General features: G+C 52.8%; 1 protein-coding gene across 2 annotated transcripts in view; it reads right to left on the bottom strand.

The window, feature by feature from the left end:
• Window positions 1-1,940: 1,940 nt before the first annotated feature.
• Window positions 1,941-27,552, bottom strand: part of TENT4A (terminal nucleotidyltransferase 4A) — a 45,341-nt gene continuing 19,729 nt past the window's right edge. Inside the window, exons 2-13 of one of the 2 annotated variants that reach the window (XM_079917198.1) lie at window positions 20,643-20,766; window positions 19,784-19,830; window positions 18,788-18,908; window positions 16,093-16,200; window positions 14,942-15,070; window positions 12,180-12,393; window positions 10,172-10,298; window positions 9,115-9,215; window positions 8,352-8,524; window positions 7,747-7,905; window positions 5,715-5,879; window positions 1,941-4,190 (exon numbers count right to left, since the gene is read on the bottom strand). In XM_079917198.1, the coding sequence (XP_079773324.1) occupies window positions 3,996-4,190; window positions 5,715-5,879; window positions 7,747-7,905; window positions 8,352-8,524; window positions 9,115-9,215; window positions 10,172-10,298; window positions 12,180-12,393; window positions 14,942-15,070; window positions 16,093-16,200; window positions 18,788-18,908; window positions 19,784-19,830; window positions 20,643-20,766 (1,663 nt within the window). In that variant the 3' untranslated portion in view covers window positions 1,941-3,995. The remainder of the gene's footprint in view (window positions 4,191-5,714; window positions 5,880-7,746; window positions 7,906-8,351; window positions 8,525-9,114; window positions 9,216-10,171; window positions 10,299-12,179; window positions 12,394-14,941; window positions 15,071-16,092; window positions 16,201-18,787; window positions 18,909-19,783; window positions 19,831-20,642; window positions 20,767-27,552) is intronic. The other variant, XM_079917199.1, reaches the window with a different exon arrangement.

Genomic DNA, 27,552 nt, shown 5'->3' with positions numbered 1-27,552 from the left:
GCAAGTTCTGAAGTGTAACGATAAACATCACACCCTCCTCAAAGTTTCATCAAATCATCACAGGGGGTGAATGTAGCCAATATTTCCTAATAACTTTAAATGGAGGATAAGCTACAAAAATACTGAAATACTGTGCTGCACACCTGAAACTAATATCGTAAGTCAACTATACTTCACTAGAAAAATAAAGAATATGTTTAAAAAATCATCATAAGGTGACTGAAGCAAAAACGTGTACGTGTGTCTGGATTACCAATGTCACCGCCACCGTGCACACAGGCTGTCTGGGGCCCACGTGCCAGGCACCTCGAACGGGGATAAGACAGCGCACGAGAAACCCTGCAGCAACTTGAAGAGGAAATCCTGGAGGGAATTCCCTGGTGGTCCAGTGGTTAGGGCTCCACTCTTTCACTGCCGAGGGCCCAGGTTCAATCCCTGCTCAGGGAACTAAGATCCCACAAGCCACGAATCTCAAACAAACAAACAAACAAATAAATAAATGAAAAGGGAAGTCCTGGAGACGTGGCCGCGAGGGGTTTATCTGGAAGCCTGGGAGTCAGCGCTGATGGGCCCTGAGACGACGTGCTGGACGGGCAGAGGGTCACACTGAGGCCGAGCTGCAGTGGGACCCTCACGACAGCCGACGCTGGCTCGCCAAGTCCCGGGAGGACGCAGGGCCCCGCCGGGACAGCACAGGTACCGCCTCCCCTCTGAGCTCCCCGAGGCCCTGCTTACACTTCAGGTAACCGCAGTCTCCACGCCCCCGGGTTCCAGGCTCCCGGTGCAACTGGCCTGTTCAGCCCCTGCTCCTCGGGGAGGCCTCAAGTATCTGCGGTCACACCATCTGAGCTCCTGCGGAGAGCTGTGGGCAGAAACCCCGAGGCGGCCAAGGGCGACCCCCGCCCCCCGCCCATCACCCCGTCCACCAGGCGGCCTTACCAGCTCCACCTCCAGGCCGACCCCGGATCCTAAACCCGCACTGCAGCCCGTCCAGTGCCCCGAGCAGCCGTCCTCTCTCGCCTAGACCATCCCAGCACCATCCTCCAGAGGTGGCCAGTGGCACAGAGAGCCTCCCACCTCCCCTCGCGGCCTCCAGGAGCTCGCCCAGCCCACCGCCCTCCTATCTAGCTCCTGCACCCCGCCTCGGCCATCAGGCCTCCTGCTGTGCCCCTGATGCACCCAGCTCCCTGGCGCCACTCAGGCCCTGGGCTCCAGGCCACCCCAGGCGGTCCTGTTAAGAAAAACACACCCGTCACTCTTCACCTCCAGCCACGGCATCCTGCCCTGCTGAGGCCACGTGGCGTCGGCTGCTCTCGGAGGTCTCCTGCGACCTCACTGGAACGTGGGTGCCTGAGGAGCAGGCCTGGCATCTCCAGACAGCACCTGCCCAGGGCACCCTCGGAAGGTGGAAGGACCCGAAGGAGCACTGGACCCGTGACACCAGCCTTACGGCACGCCAGGCTCTACCAACCAGGTCCCGGAGCACCCCACTCGCGGGCCTTGCAGCCCGGGACAAGCGGCTCAGTCACTCGCTGGTAAGAAATGTTATACGTTTCCTTATAAATCCTAATCATCAGCTACATTAAGCCGCACCGTGATGTTCGGTGGTTTAAAATGCGTTATTTTGAAGTGATAATAACGTTGACCTCAGAGAGCCGTGGAAGAAACAGAGGAGTGGTCGGGAAGTCAGTACGGTGTCACACCGCGCACAAAGAGCAGCGTTTAAGTGGCTTTGGCGCACCCTGCCAGCCTAGCCTGTGGCGGGTCTGGTTCTCCTGCGCTCAGCCTGCAACCTCACCAGGTTCTGAGTTCACCGAACCAGTGGTAACACGACGGCCCGCCCTCCGAACTTAGAGAGGTCAAGAACATAAGCTGCAGGAGCCATAACATAACATAAACCCCGCAAGGAAAGACACACTCAAAACACGACACCTCCTGGTTTCCAAAGTTTATTAAAAATCAAAGAATAGAAAAACTTTACATAAAAATATGTCAATTTTAGCTTCCACATTGTTGTCCACACACACAAAAAATCGAAACATGATATCCTGTTGTCAGGCCCGCGGCGTGTGGCCACAGGCAGCCGGGCCAATTCATTGGTTCACCGTGACGGGGCTGGAGCCTGGCGCCCGGGTCAGGGACTGAGGGTCCCGAGGCACACCCGAGGGCGCTCCCACGGTACCCCGCGGTCCCCCGCAGCGTTTCCTTGGAGGAGGGTTACAGTCAATATTGCTAACGCGTAGAGATTAGTACAGGCCTACAGATCAGTTTTTATAAATATTTCTTTATCAATAGGTTCATGATTTAAATATCTTTAAATACTTTTGATAACCTCCGATCATCAAGAACTGCAGACAAAGTGTGCTGCTCGGCTCTGGGAGCCTCCCAGGGAGCCCTGCAGGCGCGGCTGGCCACTCTCAACGCACGGGGGCCAGTCCTGCTTCCAGGGGGCCCGCAGATGCAGTGAAGCTCTCTACACTCAGACCCCACTTGAGGAAGCCCCGCTTCTGCATGTCACTGGGGTCACGGCAGTAAGCTTCTCGTCCCAACCTTCTCTGCTAGTGGACTTCAAAGACCATCCCACCTGTAGCGTCAGCAGGGCCAGGACTCCCATTTTAAAAATGGGAGTCGGATGACCTAGAAGAGGCACCTAACTCCCAGGACACCTGTGGTGCTCCAAAAACTCAGGGTGAGGCAGGATGGGTATATTAGTGTTCAAAAATGGGTAACAAAGACAGTGGCTGTCATGGCAGAATACACTTGCATAGTATACCTGTATGCTTCTCAAGCCGGGCGCCAGCCGCTCCGGGGCCCGACACTGGGCTGTGCTCTCCTGTGATGTGTTAAAAACCCCTCCACAGCGCACTGAGCAGCTCAAGTGCTTCTCCTATATTTGCTCTTAACAGAACGAATGCATACTGCTACAGATTCCACAATGGAATCAACATAATTCCTTTCTCCACATTCCTAAAACTGGGTACCATTGTCCGTGACGCTGTTCACCAGACCCATCATTTACAGGCTATGTTACTAAAACTGAGGCGTTTCAAAGTTCACATTTGCTTAAGATTTCATCATGTGACAACCTTTCCTCCCCATAGAAAGTTATACACTCTGGCACTCTAAATGCTGGGTCTGTTGTCTAGTTTAAAAGAACCAAACCCAAAACATTAAAACTCCACGGTCAGAGCAAGACAACAGACAGGCCGGACGGCAGAGCCGGCGGGCAGCTGGTCAGAAGGCTTCGGAGCCAAACCCCTTCGGAAACCCGCTGGGGGGGCGAGTGAGGGGGAGACTCAGCTCCTTCACCACGAACTGAGAGGCCTCACGTCTGACCAAAAGAAGGAACATAAAAATAAACCCCAAGCCCCTCGTTCGCAGTGTTCGTAACAACGCTCATCAGACAACCAGCCGACAGGATGAACCCAACTTAGAAAATGCAACTCGGGAAAGGATCTAAGCTCGTTTAAAAAAATTCCCTTCTCCCTTAAATATAACTTATGTGAAAATATGAAATTAAATAAAAAATATCTGAGTTATTGCACAAATCATAAATTTCCAATATTTACATAGAAAAACAGTTCTGAAATTTGAAACAAAATGTGAGGGCAGTAAAACAAGGATGACCTCCCAACAAATAACGGGGTTCGATCTCCGTTGCTCTGACAACGTGGAATGAAGTACCAACGCAAAGGACAGACACGGTACCGAGAAAGGCCAAGGCCCCGTCCGTCCCCGCAGCTCCTGGTCCAGCACTGAAGGGAGACTCCTGGGAAGGCAGAAGGCAGCGTCCACGTCCAGTGAGGCTCCACAGACGAGCACGGGAGCCGTTCTTCATGACGGACGTGGCCACCGCACAAGGAACATGCAGAGCGAGCAGCCGAGGGCGCCGGGGGCCCGGCTGGCGTGCTGGGTGCTGGTCTCAGGTCCCGGGGGCGCCGAGGCCACCCGGCTCCAGTCTGGGAGGTGTGGGCCGGGTGGCGCCACCAGGAGTATTATCTGCTGAGACTGACGGGCAGGCTGTCCCTCGTGTGTGTGTGTTTCCTCCTCCTCCAGCCGGCGCGGTTATACTGGTGGTGCCCCCGGTTGCCCACGGGAGGCCGCACCCCTCCGCTGCCCACCGCACTGTAGCTGCCGCCTTGGCCGTGGCTGTGGGAGCCCTTCATGGACAGTTTCATGCCGCTGTGCTGCTGAGGGGACCAAGAGGGACACAGGGTTGGAGGCCATCCTGGACAGGGCCCACGTGGAGACCCGCCGCCTCCGTGGGCTGGGAGCCCGAGCGAGGAGACACGACCCCGCTGGGGGGTCTGAAGGGTGGCGGGCCCGCGGGCAGGGCTGCAGGCTGCGCACGGTGGCCCGCTGCGCGTGTGCACGTGACCCCAGACGCGACGGGACTGACAGCGAGCCTCCGCTCACGCCTCACAGGGACTCCTGTTGCTACCTCCAGACACGGAGAACCACCCCTACCCCAGAGCTCTGGCAACACGAGAACTGTGGGCCTGTTTCAAACCACACGTGTTCATATCCAAATACGTCTGGAACCTCACTTCTAGCTGCTTCTACGTGTCCACAGAGATAAGAGGGTCCCTCTCACTTTCTCCCCCAGACTTCGACCGTGACATTCTGGAAACGCACGAGCGGGTTCCATGTCAGTGGGGTGTGTGCAGGCTGCTCCCAGGCCGCCAAGCCCCACGCACAGCAGACCAGGGAAGACATGGCTGGTCTCAGGAAGGTTTCAGAGCAAAACCAGCAGAAGGGGGTTACGAAGGAAAGCCAAAATGCTATTATTAAGGAAGAGCACTTTTGCCCTCTGCAAAGTTGTAATTTCATCCTGAGTATTTCTAACAGATCAGCGTAGCAAGCCAGGTAGCGACAGGATGGATAAATCCAGGAAGGAACGTTCTATTACTTAACTCTGAATGAAAAAGATCAGCAGGACTCAGTGACATAGGTCCAAAGAGCCAACCCTCAGGGATCAAAACTTACTGGCAAATGTGATTAGACAAGCAACAGAGAGCGCTGACCAGCGCGGAGGTGGACAAGCGCCGTCAGCCTGGGCGCGTTGGCCTTCGGGCCTCGCACCCCGACCCCCACGCCTGGACACGGTCATGGCTCTTTCCAACATCCTGGCACCTTAACAACGACCTGTCTTCCTGATACCAAGTTTCTAATGTGTGGGATCTGGACTTAGAGCAGCCACAGGGCAATGGACAAATGCATTCACAGGGACCACCCCACCCCGGTCACTAGAAAACCAATCGCACGCAGGCCCTGCCAGGCCCTCTGCCCAGGGCACCCACGGCAAAGAACAGGGAGGGAGGGAAACTGTGGGGAGACAACACTGCTCACGGCGTGATCGTTCCTGGTTTCATCATCTGCTTCTTGAAAACCAAAGTTCTTTTAGTGTGTAAATTAACAGAAAAATGGGAAATCAAAATATTCTTCGCTTCAAACGTAACTTTTATGCTAACAAATTCAATAGAAAAAAGAGATGCATGATGAATTAAACTATACGAAATTTTAAAATAATTTCTTAACACTTGTAAAGTTTTGTTTGTTACAAGGGAAAGCAAACATGAAGCTGAATGATCAGAGAAGAAAACAAAAAAAAGAATCTCTGTGGAATTCCCTCTCTGGTGGAGAAAGCATTAAGCACCGGGCTATCACAAACCTGCTTGGTGGGAACCCAGGACCCGGGCAGACAGGACTCATACCTTGTGATACAGGTGAGGGCTGGAGAGCGCGTTGGGCGGCGCAGATGGGACAGCCGGGGAAGACACGTGGTGGACAGCTTTCAGCGCTGGAGCTCCTTCGATGCCAGCTGGTCTACAGGGCACGGGGGCCACCCCGAGCGTTGGTGGAGGTATAGTAAACCTGGTCTGGGAGAGAATGAGCAGAGACGTCCATGAGACACCAACGCAACACAGGCTAAACCAGCCCGTCCTTACCATGGGCGCCAACGAGGGTGCCATTTGCAAACAGGCCCCTTAGCTTGTGCCCGACTACAACATCTTATTTTGAATCGGACACATTCTATACTCTGAAACAGCAACGACGATGTGAAGTATGTCCAGTCACCCAAGTCGTGAGGTTTTAATATTCACTGAAGACCAAACAACTCAAAAACATTACAGTCATCAAAATACCTGTACCCCTGGTCTCCAGAAAGAGCCCTCAGCAAGGCAGATGACAGGCGTGAGGCTGGCCCGAGCGAAGGCCCACAGACGGGGTGGACACCCTCCCTGCTCTCGTCAGAGTCCCCAACGCTTCCGTCTTTGCATCACTGGCCCGTCACGGGGCAGAGGTGCTGGTGGGAGCCCCTCCACTCACTTTCAACAACTTCACTGCTCTCGTCTTAGAAGTGGATGCATTTGCCCCAAAGACCTCTGGAGCGTGACCGTGGCCACCGGGGCAGCGGCTGCAGCAGGAGCTGGGGCCTCAGGGGTGCGCTCGGGGGCTGCAGGGCACACACAGTGCCCCTTCCTCACACCTCCTCCCCCCCCACCCCAGGGCCTGAGCACACCCGCGGCCTCTCCTCCGTGGGGGCTCTGTGGCCCCAGCTCTAAGTCCCCACTGCACCCCGAGTGGGCAGGGGAGACTGTACACGTGAGGTTTTCAAGTGGGATTTCCCTTAGTTACCCCACTGGAAGTAATGTTTGAAGTTTGGGAATACAATGAGAAAGTGGGCTTTGAGCCTCGTCTTAAAACTTGAATGACCTTAGCTTCTGCCTCACTCACTGTCCGTGCGGGTGACAGATGGGACCCGGCACAGCATGTGGCCCTGACCATCCCCCCGACGTCCCCAGCATCCTGGAGGGAGAGCACGGGCAGCACGGATCGGCATGCAGCTCTCGAGGGAGCTGAGCCCAAGGAAAGGTTAGAGCCAAGTTCCTCATTTGTGGCAGTTTACTTTCACAGCGCAGGCACCTGCCTCTTCATTTCACGCTTACGCAGCAACTGAAGGTTTCTGGGGGTGCTATGCTGACGGCCGCCTCCACGCATCCTGGGCCCACTGCCCTCAGTCCCCGCGGCCTGAGGCGTGTCCCGAGAACGCCCTGCCTGGATGGAGAGCCAAGCAACGCAGAGGAACCCGGCAATACGTTCGCACGCATCCGCGTTGCTTTACGCTCAGATCATGCCCCACACTGTGGAAACGGGTTCTACTTTAGAAGTCAATTAACGGGACGGGCTTTATATACGTGTAATTGATGTATATTGGGGAAGTAGGTACAAATTTAAAATATTTAAAATTAACTTTTACGCTCTAATTTTGTCTAAATTTTTTAAAAGAGGACATATTCAAATAGAAAAAAAACCTATAAATACTGCCTAATGGATAACGTGGAGAAGTCAAAGTTTATATCAAAACTTAGTAAGAGTGTAAACACTGAGAATCTAGGGGAGAGCAAGGACAGTGTCCGTCTCTGCCCAGGGACGGCAGCGGAGTCCCTCTCTCAGCATGGCCCCAGGGAGGTGGCCTCACGCTTGCAGAAAAGCCACCTCGGTGCCCGGGAACCAAGAGTCCCCTCGCTGCAAACACAGGGCCTGGCGGGCCTCAACTGCACGGACGTCCCTTGAACAACGATTACATCTTATCCACCCACAGAAGATGAGAATTTCCGACAAGACAGAAGCGGAACTTCCAGAGACTTCTAAAGTTGCTTCTGTAAGTTCTACCGTACCAGCCAGTCCTACAGCGCAGGCAGCAGCTGGGAGCTGGTCCCGGGGCTGTCACCAGCCACGTACCTGGGTGTTAGTTGCCATGACCAGCGTCCTGGGCGTGGCCGACTGAGGTCTGCCGCTCGGCACCGGCAGGGCGGCAGGCAGGCTGGCCGGCAGAGGGGCAGGCACCTGGAGGCTGAACTGGCGCACGCTGGGCGTCGGGCAGGGGGGTGTGTCCGAATCCTGGGGGTGACAAGAGGATGGCTGCACCCGAGGCCCGTGCCCCTAACATCGACGGGAGCGGCCAAGGGTGAGCCCCCAGGGTCCTGGGATGTGGGCCGCCCCAGTCTGCCCAGGTCTCCCCCGAGTCCTAAGACCTGGGCAGAAGAATGTAAGCGAAGAAGAACGTAAAGGAGATGCAGAAGGGACGCCCAGACTGCAAGGTCTCATCTCCCAGTAAGTGGGTGAGACACGATCCACGGCAGCCGCGCTGCGCGGGCCCACCGCTCCGAGGGCCACGTGCCCGCCACCTGAGGCTCTAGGCACAGCGGGGACCGCTGGGCGCACACGCGGGGCGGCCTCAGGCACACAGAGCAAGCGATAAAGCGAGGGGGGCAGAGTTTAAACTCACTGCTGCGGGTGTTTTCCACACACACACACACACACACCCACCCAGCAGAAACACTCACAATGTCGCTTCCGGAGAGCGAGGACACAGAGGAGGCAGACGAGCCGGAGGACAGGAGCTGGGGGCTGGGCAGGGACAGGGCCAGGCGTGGGCCGCAGGGCGACTCGGGGTCCCGGCGCGGAGGCTGCTCCCCCTCGCACGTGCCCGTCCGCTCGGTGGTCTTAATCCTGTCGTCTGTGGAGGGAAGACAGAGCTGTCACGCACCTCAGCCCGAGGGCCCCGCCGCGCCTTAAACGCTGCTCAGGGGCCTGACAAACCGCATTTCTAATTTACTTCGTTTCGATTAATTTTTAAAATTACACTTCAGTTACTGGAGAACATTTAAATAGGCCTGGAACAACGTGGATGTACAGTTTCATCTGGAAATTGCACAAACCCTGATCACGATGTGCTCTAGGTATAAAAACACACTGGATTTCAAGGACACAGTACCGAAAAAAAAATCTCAGTAACTCTGTATATTGACTACCTGTGCAAATGTTAATATTCTGAACACTAGAAGTTGAATAAAATATATTATCAAAATGAATTTCACCTGCTTCTTTCCACGCTGGCAATGCAGTTACTAGGAGCTTTAGAACTGCACGTGTGGCACACACGTTATTTCTACTGTACAGCACTGGCCTAACCTTAGCAGTTTTAAATGAAACTCTCACAGAAAGCGAGGTGCCCCTGGAGTGAACAGTTTACCACCAAGGGACAAAGAGACACTGCTGCACCGACGGGTCAGGCGGCGCAGCAACGGCCCTGGGCTGGCCTCTCACCGGCGTCTGGCGGCGCGTGGGCCCGGCCGCCCCACTTCTCCTTGATCCACGCCCGGTAGTCGATCACCTCCTGGGTCACCTTGATGATCCTTCCTAAGGTGCTGCAGCAGGAGGACACGGGCAGTCAACAGTCCTTCCCAGCAGCTACTTTACATTTTAACACAGAACCTCACTAAGTGAAAGGCGGGCAAAGAGCTGAAATAATTTTACAAATCTGTATGACTTCCGGGGTTTGAGCCCAAACATACTTTGCAATCACAGGACAGAAAAAAATGGGTGCTCTTAGGCAGAAATCCTTGGACCTACGTCTATCTACAAAAGACCGCTGAAGCCCGGGGCCGAGTAGGGAAGCCCGCCCTCCCCAGCCCCAGTGACCACAGGGGTCCCGTTTCCCAGCACTCGGGCGAGACAGCGAGAGCCCAGCACGGGCCCAAAGCTCTGCCTGCAAACGCTGAGTGGACTGAGGCCGCAGAGCCCTGTGCCACCACTGCTGGGGCCAGGCCTCAGAGGCCACTGTCTCCATCATCTGCCGAGGATGGAGGTGGCGGTCCTGCTGCAGTGACCACTGGTGACCATCACCTCAGCCTTCCTCTCAACTCCCCTCTCCCCCCTGCCCAAGTCCCTCCACCTCCACCACAGCAGCAGCATCTGGGCTCAGAAAGAAATATTGCTCATCGCCAATCAATGCATACACCACGAGAGTGCACACTCAAAACGGGGAATGGGGGACAAGTGTACAGGAAGGGGCCGGGGCGGGGGGCAGACGTGTCCCTCGGAGCTGAGCACCCACATTTTGAAGACAGCCTGAGAAAAAGCACCACGTGCCACAGCTTTAAAAGCCAGAAATGAGCTCCCCAAAACTAACACCTGAGAAAATGTTAACTCCCTAAATAAAAAATTTTCCACCCTTGAGCACGATGACCGTCCTGAACTCCTGAAAGGCCTTCCTTTACCAGTATTTCCCAGTTCTCCCAAGATAGGGTGGCACACCCGTCAACAAACGACAGAGGCCAGGGCGCCGGTGCTGCAGAGGCTGCGGCACCCAGGACAGGGCTACCTTTCGGAATCTCTGTTGGGATAGGACCTGGCGAGCGGCGACACGGCGTGGCTGAGAACGATGTAGGCGTAGTCGAACACCTGCTTCACTTGCATGGCCCCGTAGGAGCTCCGGCCCACGTCGTTCCCTGAAACAGAAAGGTTGCCGTGAGAGCTGCTACCCAGCCGCGTGGTCCTCTCGTGTGAGCCTTTCCCACACAGGCTCCCAGCCCTGAAACACAGCTGGATCGGGCGCCAGGAAGTGCACAGCGCCCACCGCCGTGGGCAGCTGGGGGCGTTGCAGCCCGAGGGCCCCTCTCACCATCAGATCAGGATCCATGTCCGTTAAAGGAGCCGTCATTCATGGAGACGGAGTGACAGCTCCTCAAATGGTAGGGTCACCCCCCGATGGCAGGAAGCGCAATGGAGCCAAGGCACAACCTTAACCAGACAGCCAGGGCCTGCCCGAGAGGACAGGTCAGCCTGAGCCCCGCACCTGCCAGCACCGAGGGGGCCTGAAGGAGCAAACCCTCGAGGACAGAAGGTGCCAGGCCGAACTCTTGGGTGGATGGCAAATGAAGACGAAGCCGCCACTGAAGTCAGCAAGAGCCACAGGCAAGGAGCTGACTTTTGTTAAGAATGGCAGCGTTTCCAAGTTTAATTTTTACACGTAACTCGCTCTTCACAATTCAGGTGAGGGTGTTTTTTAGGGGATATATCCTTAAGTACTGGAATTGTCTCCTTTGCAGGTTTAATAATAATGTAACCCAGTAACTGTGTGGGTTTTCATTTTTCAGTTATATTTCAGCAAACACTGAAGACCAAGGAATTGCCTGCCATTTAACTGATCCAAACAGACAAACCGGTGAGAGAAACCTGTCCTACTGGGCTGAGGGATAAGCACCCGTGTGGACTACAGCGCTTACAGATCACAGAGGAGCGTCTTTCAAAAGATTTTTAAGAAATAAATTTCATACCCCAGAAGCCACAACACAAAACAGAAATCATAAATTTGAGGATGTTGGAAAACATATACAGGAGCAAAACAATAAAAAATACCAAATACAGACGCAAGAGACAAAACTACAGCATGTCAACAAAGAAAGGCTTCCCTGACGCACAGAGGACCTTACAAAGTCAGTGAGGACAGGCCAGCAGACAGATGGACAAAGCACATGAGCTCACACAAAAAGTAACACAAAGGGCAGTGGACCTGGAGCTAACAATCTCCACCACCCTTCCTGTCACTTGTCTGTCACTGACTTTATCACCAACAGTAAGTACACTGTGTCACCTAATAAATGCTCAATAAACATTTTGCACAATTGATAGTAACCATGTGTTTAACCTCACTCATCATTAAAAAACTGTAAGGTACGTGACAACGTGTACTGCACGGTCTCATCAGATGGGCAAAGATTTAAAAGACGGTCACTAAAGGTGTGGGTGTAAAGTATCCTAACCTGCCTCGGGGTCTGCAAGGAGGAAGCCCTTACAACGAACACTCCCCATGCACAGAGGAAAAGCGTCTCGCGTGCATTGTTTAAATAAATGACAAGCTGCAGTCTGTTGGTATTATGTGATGCCATTCAATTAATAAGGAGGCAACAATCAATGTTAATATCCACGTATGGAAAACTGGAGAACAACACAGCAAAAGGGAGGGGATTATGGCATACTTCACTTTTCTATGTGGCAAACTTCCGGGAAGCAGATGGTTTATGATGGATACGTAACACTTTTCTATTCAGAAAAAATAATTTTTTTTCTTAATTCTCACTTTCTATGTTCTTCTGATTACAGAAAGTAAACAAAGTTGCAACTTTACAGTATGTTAATGAGAAGCATTAAGAATGAATTCTGAACGTGCCACCATTGACTCTGTCAGTACAGCAGGAACCTACATCAGATCACATGCCCTCGGCTCAGTGTGTGTGTGGGGGGCGGGCGGGGGCCTGTGGATGCCCCTCCACACCCGGCTGGCGCGCGACGCCTCCATGCTGGGGCGGGTGCAAGGCGAGGGTCCTTACCAGGCAGCAGGGGGTCCTCAATGCACAGCATCGACGGCCTGTACCCGCTGGTCATGGCTTTCATGATCTCCTCTTTGGCGATATAGGCACCTCCTTCTTTTATTCTAATACCAGTTTTCAAGTAATTAAAATTTCTTCCGTAGAGTTCAAAAAATTCTACAAGAAGCATTCCAAGGTTTTCATCAGCTCTCCGGGCATCAATTCTTGGATGCAACTGTAAAAGCAAGGCATCCACGGTTTGTTCGGATTCTGGTCACTCTCTAGGGACAGCTGCGCGAGGCGGCCTCGGCTAGCCTGCCAAGGGCGCGCACATTCGGTGGCCCTCCCTTGCGCACCAGCACCGTGAGGACACTCACAGAGGCAGCCAGGAGGCACCAACAGAGCCTGGATATCTTTTGCCAACCAAGAGTGCTCAAAAGAAATAAAAGTTTCTCCTCTGAATTTTTATATTATACTTTAATTCTCTGAAATCTGTAACCCATATAGCTACCTCCTACACAGACATCTGATGAACCGCAAATTCCCCAACACTGATAAATAAGTGGACCATGTTCTGCACAATTTAGAGTCACCCAGATGGTGGAGGTGCTTTCACGGATTCTAATCTCAATTCCATTGTTCTGAAATACAGCCAACAGGGGGCAGTGTGAGACTGAACAGTACCACAGGGCAACGTGAACCGGTTAATGTTAACTGTGTGTGGTAGTCAGCACCGCATCAGCACCGCATCCTTCCCTGCCCGGGCATACGGGTGCGCGTCAGCCTCGGCTCCACACCACGCTTTCTTGAAGCAGGTGATGGATTTATTCTGAAGCTCCAAGCCCCTGTCTACTGACCCCACCCAAGCGTCACTAATTTAAGAGGCTCACGAATGTGAGCAACAGGGACCTGCGCTGCCCACTGTGACGGCCACGAGCCATACGTGAGTGTTTATATTTAAACGGATTAAAACAAACAAACTAAACATTCAGTGTGCTGGTCTGCTATAGCCACACTGCCAGCGCCCCGTAAGCACACATGGCCATGCTGCTGGACCGAGCAGACAGCACTGCCCTCACACAGCAAGTCACACTGGACAGCAGCAATCAAGAAAGGACGGTCAAGTTCGAAAGGACGTAGAAGTCCGAGTCCCAGCAGAAGCACAAGGGCTGAAAATGTTTATAGCACAGGGCTCCTCAAGGAAATACGGTTTCTAAAGCCTGCAGGTGTTTTCAGGGTTCGGAAGACCTTACAAAGGCACAATGCTGCATTCTTACTTTTGCCTTACCTTCTCCCTTCCTTATTTTCCTGGCCTTAGTCAAAAATCATCCAGCTGAGAGCCCACCCGGGGCAAGGCTGGGCCTCCTGACCTCAATGAGCCGCGAAATGAACACAGACGCTACAGCAGTCACGGCTTTGAGGCAGGGCGGGCAAGGCACCGAGGGATGGGCAGGGGATAGCGGCAACCCCGCCCCGGCCAGGTGCGGCCTCCATGGTCACTGCAGACGGGGAGCCCAGCACCACAGAAGTGGGCAGTGGTCCGTTACAAGGCTACTGGAAGAGTTTCAATCAGGAAAACAGGAGGAGATAAATTAAGCGCACAACGTCGTGCTCTGTTCAAAATAATGTCCGGGGCTTCCCTGGTGGCGCAGTGGTTGAGAGTCCGCCTGCCGATGCAGGGGACACGGGTTCGTGACCCGGTCCGGGAAGATCCCACATGCCGCGGAGCGGCTGGGCCCGTGAGCCACGGCCGCTGAGCCTGCGCGTCCAGAGCCTGTGCTCCGGAATGGGAGAGGCCACGACAGTGAGAGGCCCGCGTACTGTAAAAAAAAAAAAATAATGTCCAAAAACTCGGGAAGAACGGCTACAAGGGCAGCATCTCCGAGGTGAAAGGGGAGGCCAAGGCAGTGTCATTAGAACGGTAAGAAAATGGGCGCGGAACTCCATTTTCACTGTTCTTACAGCACCTCTGCAAAAACATGCCAAGGAAATCAACATGGTGAAAGGCGCTGTGACCAGCAATCCTACCGTCAGCTGTACTAATGACACTGAGAAAAATGACCAAATTCTGGACATAAAACCACAAAGGCAAACCTGCTGATAAATATGGAGGACGGTGCTGTGCAGCTAGAACACAGGCGCAGTCCTTCATTCCAGTAAATTTAAACGGGGCAATTCATGTCTCCGTTAACTTAGAGAATATATGTCTAAAAAGTAGTATAAGTATAGTTTATCACAGCATTTAATACTTAGGAAGGTTCTCTCTTGATTGATTTTTCCATGGTACTCAACAAAATAAGCACAACAGATAATTAAAGACAAAATACTGACTTTTCATCACTCAGAAAAGAAAGCCCTCTTCAGTATTTTTTTACCTTCTGTGGTAGCCAACTATTTTTCTGAGACAAATTTTGCAGTATAAATCATAGTCAAGAACGGAGAAAAATAGTGTTTCACTGTCCCTCAAGGCATGAAATTTTTCTAAATATAAAGAGTGTTTCTTCCAGGTTAGATCAATATACACCCGACTGACAGAACGAGATAAGCCCTCCCTCCAACAGTTAAATCGGATACAAAAATAAGCTACGAAGGAGCAAAGGAAATAGTATTGATCAAAACAGAGTTTTATGATGAAGACTAGAAGTCAATTTCTACCACACCAAACAGAATACCAAAGGGACAGCGAGGAGCTGGGACCCATGAAGCAGCCGGTAAGAGCGTCAAGGAAGGGCACTCCCACGGAAGCCTCAGGGTCAGGGGTTCTCGCGAGAAAGCACACTCACCTGCAGAAAGCTGATGGCCATTAAAATTAGGCTGTACGAGCTAATTCCACCTGTAAAAACTTCATTCAGGTCCCTCTGCAGGAGGAACTGTTTCAGTACTAAAATCAAGTACGGCAGCAATGAATATTTCTGCAAATTCCAGAAGAAAAACATCATCTGGTTAGACTCTGTAGCTTTGAAGACTTCTCACACAGCAAATTCCACATGGCAGACAGGAAGCTCCCTCCATCCTCTTGCCCCTCGGAAGGCTCGAGGCCAATCATCCTCACACCGTAGGGGCCTGAGAATGAATTATGTGAGGGGCTCGTCAGGGCCACGCTGGTCCCCCCCCCAGGTTATGGCTCAGCAGGGGTGAGGTGGGGAGCCTGCATGGAGACCCCAAGCCCAGTGGGGCTGGGGAGAGAATGAGCCTCTCCTCCCAGTGTCTCCCCGCTCGCCGGCGCCCAGCGCAGGGCTCTGCGGGTGGGTGTGCGGCAGTGCGCAAACGCCAGCACTCAGAAGCACCCGTGAGAGGGGCAAGGGGGGCAGCAGGAGGCCAGCAGAAGGCAGCATCGCCAAACGCAGGGCGAAGGGTGGAGGGCAGAAGGGCTGAGAAGTGGGTGGAGGGATGTGGAAGCTCCTGCTGCTTTTCCTGCTCTGCTGGGGTAGAAATGACCCTTCAGGCAAGCGGGATGGTGCAGAGGGAAGGGGAGCACGTGGTCCTGAAACTGTGGGCAGAGGCAGGGTCCAGATGATGGGGCTGGGGTCGCCTCGCCACCTCCACGGCAACAGGAGGGAAGGACTCTCCATTTAACTGCACCACACACCTGGTCAGAGTCCAGTGAATGCGTCCCACCCTTAGGCACTAAGACCACCCAAAGTAAGCAAATCTACATACACTCCACTATGATGTACTCAACTTGCAATCAGGCACGCTGAGCTACAGGGATGGTCATTTTGTAATAACTAGAAAGAATATTTCAACAAAGTGCTCTAAAATAATGCTCGAGTGTATGAAATGGTTAGCCAAAGAAGGCAAATCTGTAAAACAGCTCTGTAGTTTCGAAGTGTCTCTAGAAATAGTACTGTAGGATAAATTCAACTGCTACAGGCTTTGTCATTAAAGATTATCACCCCCTGGATTTTACTGTGCTAACTTGCTGAGACAGCACCTTCATGTAATTCTTGATGAACTCTGCTGCCCGGACCCCAGTCTCCATGTTAAAGCTGATGTCGACTTTAACTTCCGTCTCCTGGTCTGTGAGTTTTATTATCGGCACCTGCAAGGAGTTAATTGTGCTTTAGAAAACAGAAAATTGTGCTTTAATAGGCAACGTTTTCCACGGTCAGGCATCAGATGTTTCCCAAGTTGTACAGAGGGTTTTTCTCCTTATACACAGAAGGGGCTTAGAGATCATGAACCCCAGATTGTAAAGATGAGAAGAAAAGGGACTTTCCCGGCATCAACCCCATGAGCCCCCAAGGCCGCCCCCTCATCCGACAACAGCTAGCGCTCATCTCTGCCCGGCCCTGCTGGCCTGACCCGGCGCCTCGCTGGTGACCGAGCATCAACCACGGGCTCTCTGCAGGACCTGTGCTCCCCAAGCCTGCCTACCGCGAGGGGAAGCCAGCTAAGGCCCTGTCCCCCCATGAGGGCCTGGGGATGGGCAGAGCTTTTGGTCCCCAAATCACATTTGCTAGAATTTCTGAAAGCATTCAAAGTAACTTCAAAGCTGTTTTTTAAATTATATTTTGTACTGATATTGTTTTTCCAAACAACTCTATTGTGGGTTTTCATTCTTTAAGACAATTTAACTTAAAAACATTTTTTTCCCCTGAAAATCAAGTAAAAGGCTATTCTCTAAATGCTCTCAGTAACAAGAATCATCACCAAAAGGCACCCAAAACCGGCCTCATAAAAGCTGCCCAAGCAACCACTCAGACCACACCTGCCCCACACAAAACTGTTCTTCCAGAAAAAAGGCGCCTCTAAGGAACAAAAAAGGACGTTCCCTCCGCCAAAACAATCGGGGTCTCACGAAAGGCTTAAAATGTCTGGAAGTCAACAGAGGAACACGCTCTTCAGTGCACACCTGCTCTGGGCTCTAAAACATATACACCTGGGGGCAAACTGCCCAGGACACGTGTGAGAGGGACAGGCCAGCAGGTGGTGACAGTCTCTCCTGGAGATCACCTCCACCACCAGGCAGGGCGAGGTCCAAGGAGGCAGAGGAAACAAAACACTTTCCCAAAGAATTGATCAAAACTGCTTCAGAAGGAGCCTGTGGTCAAGGGCCCACACCTCCCGGATGTGGTAAGCTCCTCAGGAGCCAGCATCTTCCCCGGCACCTCTGGACACAGCTATGAAGCCTTCTATACGCACAGACTTTTCTCCCCAAATCACTCCTGGCACCCTCCTGCCTTACACACACACACACACACACACACACACACACACACACACACACACTCTCTCTCTCTCTCTCTCTCTCTCTCTCTCTCCCCCCCTCTCCCTCTCCCTATCTCTCTCTCTCCCTCCCTCCCTCCCCCTCCCTCCCTCTCTCTCTCCCTCTCCCTATCTCTCTCCCTCTCTCTCTCTCTCTCCTTCCCTCTCTCCCTCCCTCTCTCTCTCTCTCTCTCTCTCTCTCCCCCCCTCTCTCTCTCCCTCTCTCTCTCCCCCTATCTCTCTCCCTCTCTCTCTCTCTCTCCCTCCCTCTCTCCCTCCCTCTCTCTCTCTCTCTCTCTCTCTCTCTCTCTCCCCCTCTCTCTCTCTCTCTCTCTCTCTCTCCCTCTCCCTCTCTCTCTCTCTCTCTCCCCCCCCTCCCACCCTCACTCATGTGTTGAAGCCCCAGATTCTGGAGATTAGTAGTAACACTGCAATACTTATTTTGTGGTGGTTGTTCAAAATAGACCAGTTTCCACCTTAAACACAGCTCTCACGCTGGGCTCAGGGCCCGTGATGAGATGCCGGTGAGGCTGCCCGGCAGAGAGGGCTGCCTGGCAACAGCTGACACTCGTGGAGGCCTACGACGGGCCTCCAGCAGCTGAGGAGGTGTGTGACAGCAATGAGGCCACCTGACCATGCAGCTCCTGCAGCATCTATTCAGCACATGGTCTGTCCTCCAGAAAGTTCTGGAACCCAAGACATTCAGGCTGAGCCTCCTCAGCTGCTCTACACCTAAACAAGGACACCTGGTCAGAGACCACCGGCCACCCACCGTGCACTCTCGAGGGGCCAACACGACGGGGCAAACGGCAGAGCCACAGAAGGGCAGAGCCGAGACTCTGACAACCCGCACACCACAGGCAGGTAACACGGAGCTCCTGAGCTGTCGGCGGCCCTGGACCAGGGTGAACCTGGGCCCGCGCTTCCAAAGCCGCCTCATCTTCCATCTTCTCCCGAGAGAAGCACAGTTTTCACGTGTGTACAATTTTGGAACGATGAAAGGAACAGGCAAGCTTCTCTCTCTGAAGTATAACTTGGCAAATGGTAATCCTTTTCTACGTGATAAATGCCACAGTCTAATCATTCTGCCACATTCTCCACAAAAGGCAGCCTCTGAATCTGTCTCGTTTCGGGTGTTAGTATCTTTTCTTTACGCGGCCTCACAAGAGACGACCCCATCATGCATTTTAGAGCAGGAACAGTTTGGTGCTCTCACAACTTGTACTTCAGATGGTGTCTAAACATACTAAGCTTCAACTCCTAACCACAAAAAAATACAAGCGTGTTTACACTACAAGTAGGGAAGTCTTCAAACACGCAGCCAGAAATCGCTGGCCACATCAGCTAACCCCACGGGACGCAGGCTGCCTGCAGGCGCGCAGAGCCCCTGCACCGGCCCGGGGCCCAGAACCCGCGCTTACCGTCGCCTTGTCGAGGACCTTGATGGAGCCCGGCTCGGCCACGCTGTGTTTCCGCAGGGCCTGCTCCAACAGCTGCAGCGGAGGGCGCTCCCATTTTCCAAAGACCACTAAGTCGATGTCGCTGGGTGGGAGAAAAGCGAGTGTGAGCCCTGCTCGCCTCCCCACACAGCGGCACACACGGCCGGCAGACCCGCGCCCCGGCACAGGCCCGCAGGTCCTCCGAGAGGCAGACGGCGTGCCGGGAAGCCCCTCCCGCTCGGTGAGAGAGCGCAGCTGACGAGCCACTCGTAACAGAGGCAGAAAGCAAACGCTGACCGAGTCTCCCGCACCCCGAGGCAACCGAGGCCCTCACGGCTGCACTGGCCCGGGCTCCGGGACACCTCGAATCTGTCCAGCTCCCCGCTGGCCCTGCCGACGCCAACCCAAATCCTGAGACTGTGGCCTCTTTAGCCTCCAAGCGTTAACAGTGGCTTGGGAGAATATAAGCTTTTAATAAAACGATGCACATAAAACTAAGATACTGAAGCGTCCTTGACGAGGGTACACTGGAGAACGGCTTTAGAATGCAAACTTCTTTGACGTTTTTCTATCCAATAAAAATCCTTACAAAATACTGTTCAAGTAGAAGTTTGCTTGAATCTTCATTAAAACATAAGATGAACTTTTCAAAAACAAATCCAAAAGTCTCAGACCGTCTTCTACCGCGCTTGCTCCCACGGCTCTCACTTCCCCCCGCTCCTAGGAGCCAGCGCTCTACATCCCACCACATTAAGTGCAAGAGGAAGAATGCAAAGCAGTCAGTTACCATAACGGTCATTAAATTTTTATTTCCTGCAATCTCCCCTCCGTGCTCCACCGTCTCTTCCTTTCGCTCGCGTCTCTAGCCTTAGCTTTGAATGCAAGGAACCTACTTTAGCCTTAACACGCGTGCAGACACCCACCCGGCTATGCAGACCCAACCCTGGTCCTCCGCGCGGCGGTGCAGCTGGGCCTCACCTGGTGGGAAGATAGAGGCCCGTGCTGAAGCTGCCAAATATCTGCACCTGCAACAGAGAGGGAGCGTCTCAGACGCGGCCACGCGGACGGCCCTGCCCCGCCCCTTCTCACACAGCAAAGCTGCGAGGGCCCAGCGGTCAAACAAACTCCTCTCGGTCTGTAAGGTAAACGCCAGCCCCGGAAAGGAATCTTCAACAACTCAGCACTAACGGGCGTAACAATTCCTGGCCTCGCCCACAGCCCCCAAAGCCAGGGCCTGCTGAGAGCCCCACGGCTCAAGCCCGTGGAAGGCACAGGGCAGGGCTCTGTCCCAGGGCACCGAAGTGCAAAGCCGGAAGTGCCCTGTGTCACTGTGCCCTGGAGGGGAAGCCCGGGGCCGGCCAGAGGGCCGTCTCCCGCTGGCCCCGCACTCCAAGTGCCCACGGACCGCATCTCAACGTACACGCGTTCGCTCTCTGGAAAAGTAGTGTGTAGTTTCACAAAACGGAACACACGCTAGGATGCGTGACGCAGGGAAGAGGTAAAACTTCTCATCTTAAGGTAAACTTAAACCAGGAAGAATAACCACGCTGTTCCAAAAAGGAATTCCCTCGGGCCGATGGTCCTCACACTTGCAGGTGTCAGAACCACCCAAGTTCGGCAGAGATCCCACCTGGGCAGGCCCAGGGTTTCTGACTGGGCAGGGGCAGGGCGCGTGTGTCTCTAACCAGCTCCTCAGTAAGGGCGGCCACCCATCTCAGGACCCCCTGGAACCTGGAAGCATGGCCTCGGCCACGTCTGCACTGATCCACAGACACAGGCGGCCACAGGGTGCTGACATGAACTTGTAGCGACACAGAAGTGCAAAGGGTATACCCACATCAGCCGTCGGCCAAAGATCTTTAACCACAGTTTCGATCCTTTTCACCACCTCTCTTCTCATGGCTGCTTCTTCAGGACAAGGGGACATGAAGTTATAAAAGTCAATTATTTCCTCATGAAGTCTAGTGGACAAAAGAGAAACAAACTAGAGTTACAATTAAGCTTAACCACACTTCTCATTCTGCTGTTAGAGCAGCATGACACTAAAATATATTTCTGGCCAGTTAAAATCCAGTTTCTTGTTTCCTCCGAAAGTATATAATGAAATGAACACTCTGTGGTGGATGAAATTCCACGGTACGGTTTAGCACCACAGAGTAACACGAGCACATTTTGTTGATATAAATATCAAAACTTTCAATTGGCATTTAAAGGCTTATTCAAAAGAAACATTTCAGGGACTTTACATGAACGAACTGAGAGAACTCCATCCGTGAAAGATGGAGGGTGATCCCACCTGAGGCAGCGCAGGGAAACCCAGTGGGTTTCTCACCCTGTCCGGGCTATGCTCTGCACCCATGGGCACCCTCACTAAAGGGTCTGAGACAGGCCAGGCCAGGAGGACGTGTGTCCTCGGGAGCCTGGCGGCCCCAAGTCTCGACAGCCAGGTCTGCCTGGCCCACCAGCGGACAACACCCTAGACCCCGCACCCAGGGCCCACGACCGCATGTCTCAGGCAGAAAGCCCCACTCAACTCAGCACTGGAGCATCCCCCTCACGATTCCCGCAAGGAGGCCAGCACCAAGGTGTGCAGGGACACGAGTCAGCTCGGCCCTCTCTCCCTCTCGGTCTTTCCTAACAAAGGTCTAAAAAGCAATGGTCTCAGGAGAAAGGAGCGGGCTCCAGAAGCTGCCTCACACCCCTGCCCCCAAACTCACGTCTCCGCCAGTCCCCGGCGGCGACGACGGGGAGTTAAGTCTCAGCTGAGGATCTGGGCCGCAGACCCAGGAAGGAAGCACAGGCCGCCCTCGGTTACTGTCAGGGATTTAAAGACGGGCAAGCAAATAACGCGATCCTAGGAGTTACGTCAAGTCAAAGCTAGCTGCTTCCGTTCTAAGTTTGATTATTAGCATGGAAAAGAGAAGACAAAATGAAATTTGTTCAATAATACTATCATGTTAGTTAGCTCAACAGCTAGCAAGACAGTCCACCCGACAGCAGACAACACTTAACAGGACCTTCCAGTGCCAAACGACAAAGGTAAGGACAGGATGTCTAACATCTCACCTGCCCTCGGCTCTTGTTTGAGGCCAACCTCACTCTCTCACCTTCAGGACTGCCACCCCCACTACTCACTTGAAGTGACCATCCTGACACTCAGTTTAAAAGCTACTTGAAGCCGCTGACAGCACACATGGGACACACACAGGAAATAAACGCCCGACACGCTTGTTCACAGTGCATCTGCAAGGTCAGTGAGGCCATCACTGATTGGAGCCCTGACGTTATCACGTTTAATTTTTTTAAAAAAATCACGCAAAACTTCACCCCAAGCATGCTGCTGATTCAGCCATGAGTCCCGTTTTTAGTAAGCCCAAAAAGGTAGGAAGTCATGCAACATTAAAATGCAATAATTTTTCCAAAATATCTACCCAACTCCACGATTTACCAGGTCGAGCTTCTAACATCTCAACAACTACCCAGTGCCAACTACATCCTAAGCCTTTAACTGCATCTCTTCCAGCAGCTCAGCAGGCACGTCACGTCGGTGGCGTGGCCGATGGTTCCCAGCACTCGGCAATGTCGTCAGCAGGACCAGATGTGTCACGTTAGTGACCACACCGGGGACCTCCCCCTGTTAACAAGTGACAGTAACACTGTCACCAGGCAGCTGTCAGGAGATAGCACAGGGCTCCTCGGGGCAACAGTATGTGCCACTGGACCAGCCGTCATCTCGCTGAGAAGTCAGTCCATCAAAGCACTAAGAGCACACGCTCTCCTGCAGCTCAGCGCTGCTCTGCTAACACCAGGAGTACAGAAGCATAGAGACGTTAGATAAGGATATGGGCCTAGAGCACCTAAGCAACTGGCCCAGAGACACGGAAGAAGGACAGCAAACCTGGTGTGGCAAAACCCTATCCACACCCCACAAATGTAACACATTAAAGCATCTAGGAAACAGGCCATTCCGATTTGCCAAAATGTCACTGCCAGTCTGCGCCTGCAGGGTGGAGAGAACTGTCACATGTGAAAGAGCAACATGAAAAGTCGCCCGTCAGCTTCCCAGGAGGCACGGACACGGCCCAGTGTGACAGTGTCAGTCTCGTCAGATGTCTGTTGACTTGCCTGTCACAGAGAAGGGCGCCCCTTCCCTGTGGCAGGCAAGCACGCCTCCCCTCCTGATTCAGGAGAGATGAGTAACGAGGCCGCGGCGTGCCCACATCCCAGAGCGGAGTGCCAGCAGAGCACACGCCTCCTGATTTCAGAGTTGGGGTCCACCAATAGATACACTAATGAAACGCCTACCTGAAATTTGTATTAAACTGCCTCTAAAAATTAGCAACGGCTGTAACAAATATTAGGAAGAGTATTTTTGCTTTGCCTTCTGGGAATGGAAGGGATCCTGCTGGCGGCCTGGCTGGACAGGGTGGCTCTGGCCCAGCCCCTGCAGGCTCTTACTCGAGGCAAGCAGGGACCGGGAGGCACTGCGCGACCGCTGGGGCCACCTGAGGACCGCGTGGCTCTGGAGGGTGATGCACCACTGGTGCAGCAGAAAGACACGAGAAGGTCTAACGACCATCATGAGGCCCGGGCAGATCCAAAGAGCCCTGCTGCTGCCTCCTCCGGCTCAGGCTCTTGGTGGAAGGAACGCAGAGAGGAGAGAGGAAGCACGGAGGGCTGGGAAGGGTGGGGCAGACAGTGCAGTTGTGGGTTGGGGCAGCCCAACAGAGCCTGCGGGGCGGGAGAAGCAGCGCCCCGCCCTCCAGCCGGTGTGGTGACCCGCCCCGCAGCCGGGCTCTGTCCAGGGAAGGTGACCTCCAGGGGCCTGATCTCAGCTCTGATCGCTAGCTTACGGTGAGCATTCAACCAGTATGTGTGGGATGAATCAAGTTTTGATAAAATGCATATTTTGCTTATGACTTTGTCACTTAAGATCTACCTTCCCTGTACAATGTCATCAAAAATCAACATCCAAGAAACAGTTTACCCCTGTATCGGATAACTTGCTTTGTTAGCAGAAATTACTTAAATGGCCAACTGTCCTTTTAAAAAAATGTAAACGGTGATAAATAAAACAGCTGGGATTATTTATTCAGCACCACATCACAAGTAGCTTCCTCACTTTAAGAAACGACCCACGATGGTTAGGACAACACACTTTCACAGTAAGTGCCAGCGCCGCGTGTGCAGCCATCGCCTCCGGCACGGAACAGACACAGGCGCTTGGTTCTCCAAAGCGCTTTGCTGAATTATGTCTGTGAAAAGTTTTGATCTTTTCTACTTGAAAACGAGGACAGTTACTCTTCTCACATATCAGAACCTCAGCGGAAGCTCACAGATGACAAGACGTCTACATAAAACCACACCCAAGTCTCCTCCACGGCTCACAATTTAGTCACCGCATCTCCTAGAGCTCACGTCACCCCACTAGCTTTCAGCCTCCAAATCTTCCAAGGAAATTTCTATGCTGTGACCACCATGGAAATATTCCTCCATCATGGGTCAGAGAGGTGGTATCTCAAAACCAGCAGGAACAACGATCGCCTGGAGGGCCCAGGCCACTTCAGAGGCCAGGGAGCATCTGCCAGGCCCCAGCAGAAGGCCCTGGGGAGACCTTCTCGGAGGGTTTCCTAAGGGGAGAGCTCCCACAGCCCTTTCCCCTTCCCCTTCCCTAGTCCCAGCATGCTGGCCTGTGGCCGGCCTCCAGAACCGTGATCCCCGCAAGGCTGAGAAAAGCAGCAGAGGGAGAAGGTGGGCTGCTCCCCTGGGATCAGGGCACCCTCACTCTGTTACTGTCACTCTTTGTAGCCAAGCCTACTCCTGACGCAGCAGCGGAAAACCAAGGAAGTTAGCGTCCTGCCTTGTTCTACATTTGAAAACATAACACAGACGCAGAGTTAAATTACTAAACGAAAACATCAAGTAGAAGAAGTCAGGGGAGAAAAGCAAGGGAAATCATCAGCTATCTCGAACTTGAAGGAGGCCTTTCCAGACTCCAACACAAAATGACAATCGCAACGCAAAGACTGAGAGAGTCAAATAATTACCAAGAAATTCTAACAAAAGACACGCAGGGTGTAAACAAATTAAAAAGCGAACGTCAAGTGCACATGTCAGAAGCAGGAAGGACTTGTTCAGAAAGACCAGGCCTCTCTCGGGCTGGACCTCACGCTCTGGGATCAGCTGACAACGTATCTCAAGAGAAAGGCATCCCTCGCTGAGCCCGGAACCCCACGCCTGGACACCTGGGCTCCAGACCCCCACACACACGCTCGCGGCAGGGCAGTGGGTCAGGACGGGCGCCGTCCGCCCACCAAGAAGAGCAAGGGGAGTCTCTGTGACAGACAGGTGACAGACATGCCCCGCACGCACGTAACTCAGGAGAAGGTCTAAGAGGCCACGTGCCAAGGCGGCCAGGCCTCCTCCTGCAGGTGACGGATGAGCTGGTGAGAATGGCCACCTCCTACTCTACACGCGGGCGCTGCTGGAATTCTAGGTTTTTACAAGAATGTACTCATCATATGTATCAATTTAAAAGTGAAAAGGAGAAAAGATGATACATTTTAGAGGGAAAACAACTGCCCGAGAGGATGCTCATTCCACCACTGATTATATTTAACATCTGGAAACAACAAAACGTTAAACACAACACAAAAAAGTCAACTGTATTTCTAGATGACGAGATTACTTGTAATTTTTAAATTCTTTTTGCTTGTATTCATCTCCTAATTTTAACAGTGAATACTGATCGCTTAATTTAAAGAAAAGAACATCAAGTCGGTCAGGCTTCTAAGCCCTGACGCCATTCTTCCCATCCCGCCCCTAAACAGCAGCGAGGCTTCCAAGCCCCTCAGTGTACCTGGTGCCGACACCTCTGCCAGGCCCTAAAATCCATGCGGAGTGGGGAGGCACAGGCTGCGGACAGGACTCCTGTGACAACACAACGTTCTGCAAGCGGCTACCGGGCACCTGAGGCGTGGCTGCTGCGACTGAGGGCCTCAGGTTGTAGCTTCACTTAATTCAGTCCCAACAGCACGTGGGGCTCGTGGCTGCAGTCCTGGCCGCCGCTCCCTCGTCTCCACCCCGATGGCCAAGCAACGCTACGCTCAACGCACGTCGTCTCTGCAACCCTCACTCCTTCCATCCCGTGAGATGCCACCGTCCAGGAATGAGGGGCGGCTTCCCCAGGGGGCACAGGCCTCGCCTGGGGGCCTGGGGAGAGTGCACCGTGCCCACACACCTTCCAACGGGAGACAAGGGATAAAAACACACCCTGGTCCTGGGGCTCTCAAAGGTTCTCTAAGTAAACGTTTTAGAATCTTAGGGCTAAATGTGGACAAATAAGAGCCATGTCTGTCAAAAGCAAGCATTATAGTTCTTGATATAATTTAAACACATACTCACTGCTCCATTTACGAAACTAGGATTTAAGAGCCCGACAAGATGTTTGTAACAATGGTGCCTGATTAGAGCATTTTCCAAAGTAACTGATGTAATTGTGGAATTGAGCAAGGCTATTCTTTCATCATCACGAAAATGTACTCTTTTTTCCTTAACATTTCAACATGTCTAAAATTGGGATACATCTTTCAATCAATGGCTGAGCATCAAATCAATGCACAACTAAATATTTTTCTTTCTTCATGGTACATTTCATAACAGTGCATCTCTTTAGGTTGGCTGATGTGCAGGAAGTTGTCTAGATGAAGTTTATATGTGGCTGGCCACAAAGTTCGCTCGGTTAATGAATATGTTGTTCAATAAAGTTCTTGGTGAAAATGAAAAAGGCGTCTCTTACTTAATACCGAACGAACTTTTTGGCCAACCCCATATTTCTGCCCTGTAAGAAAAAGCCAACTTCGAATGGGCTGGGTTTTTGCAAGTAATAGCACCTCAAATCTAAAGAAATATGGGAATCAGAAGCTGACCACAAGGCATCTTGTGGGGAGAGGGCAGCAAGAGCAACAGAGAGGACCCACTGGCATGTGAGGCCCGTGCGGCCACTTTGCAGCCACGAGGCCGAGAGCGAACTCTGGAAACCTCCGCACAACGCAGCCCTCATCCTAAGCTGAGGACCCGAGTGCCCACGCCACCGTGGGCCCTGAAGGGATAAGGCCGGCAAGGAGCGGCGCTCTGGATGGCTTTGTGTGGTGGTGGCTTGAGCCTCTTAAGTGGTCTCATCAGGTGGGGCACGGTGGGAAAGGTCTGCTGTCTGTGTGCAAAAGGAACCCTGCGGGCAGCGGAGGCAGGAAAGCGCCGCGCGCCCGATGCCTTGTCTCCGAGCAGTGGATTCTGAGACACTCTAGCCTTGGCTACTGGCCCATACAGACCACACGCAACTCTGCGAGTCAATCTGGAAGAATCTCAAATTGATACAACGCAGTGGAGCAAGCCCTGAACTGATTCACTTCCTGGCTATTTTAAGAAAGATGAAAATGGTGAGACCAGAGTTTTCAGTGCATTTTAGTTTTCATCATGAAACTACTGGAAAACAAACTTCTGAACATTATTACCAAGCATGCTTTTAATCTAGATACTAGAAAATAAAGTTCACTGAAAATGAAAAAAGACATTTCTCATTTACAATTGCTCTCTGGTAAGAGGCCAAACCCATTCAAAAGGTAATGACTGACTTTTCAATTTTTAGTACGTGTCCCAAATTAATTTTTGCTTTTGGTCCCAACTTATCAAGATCAGCAATGTTTCCGTATCTATCTCAGCAGCTGGTATACGGTTGCTGTGAACAT

The sequence above is a fragment of the Stenella coeruleoalba genome (genome assembly GCF_951394435.1).
Source record: "Stenella coeruleoalba genome assembly, chromosome: 3".
Taxonomy (NCBI): domain Eukaryota; kingdom Metazoa; phylum Chordata; class Mammalia; order Artiodactyla; family Delphinidae; genus Stenella; species Stenella coeruleoalba.
Note: the sequence above shows the minus strand (reverse complement) of the source record. Positions and strands in the feature narration are given on the sequence as shown.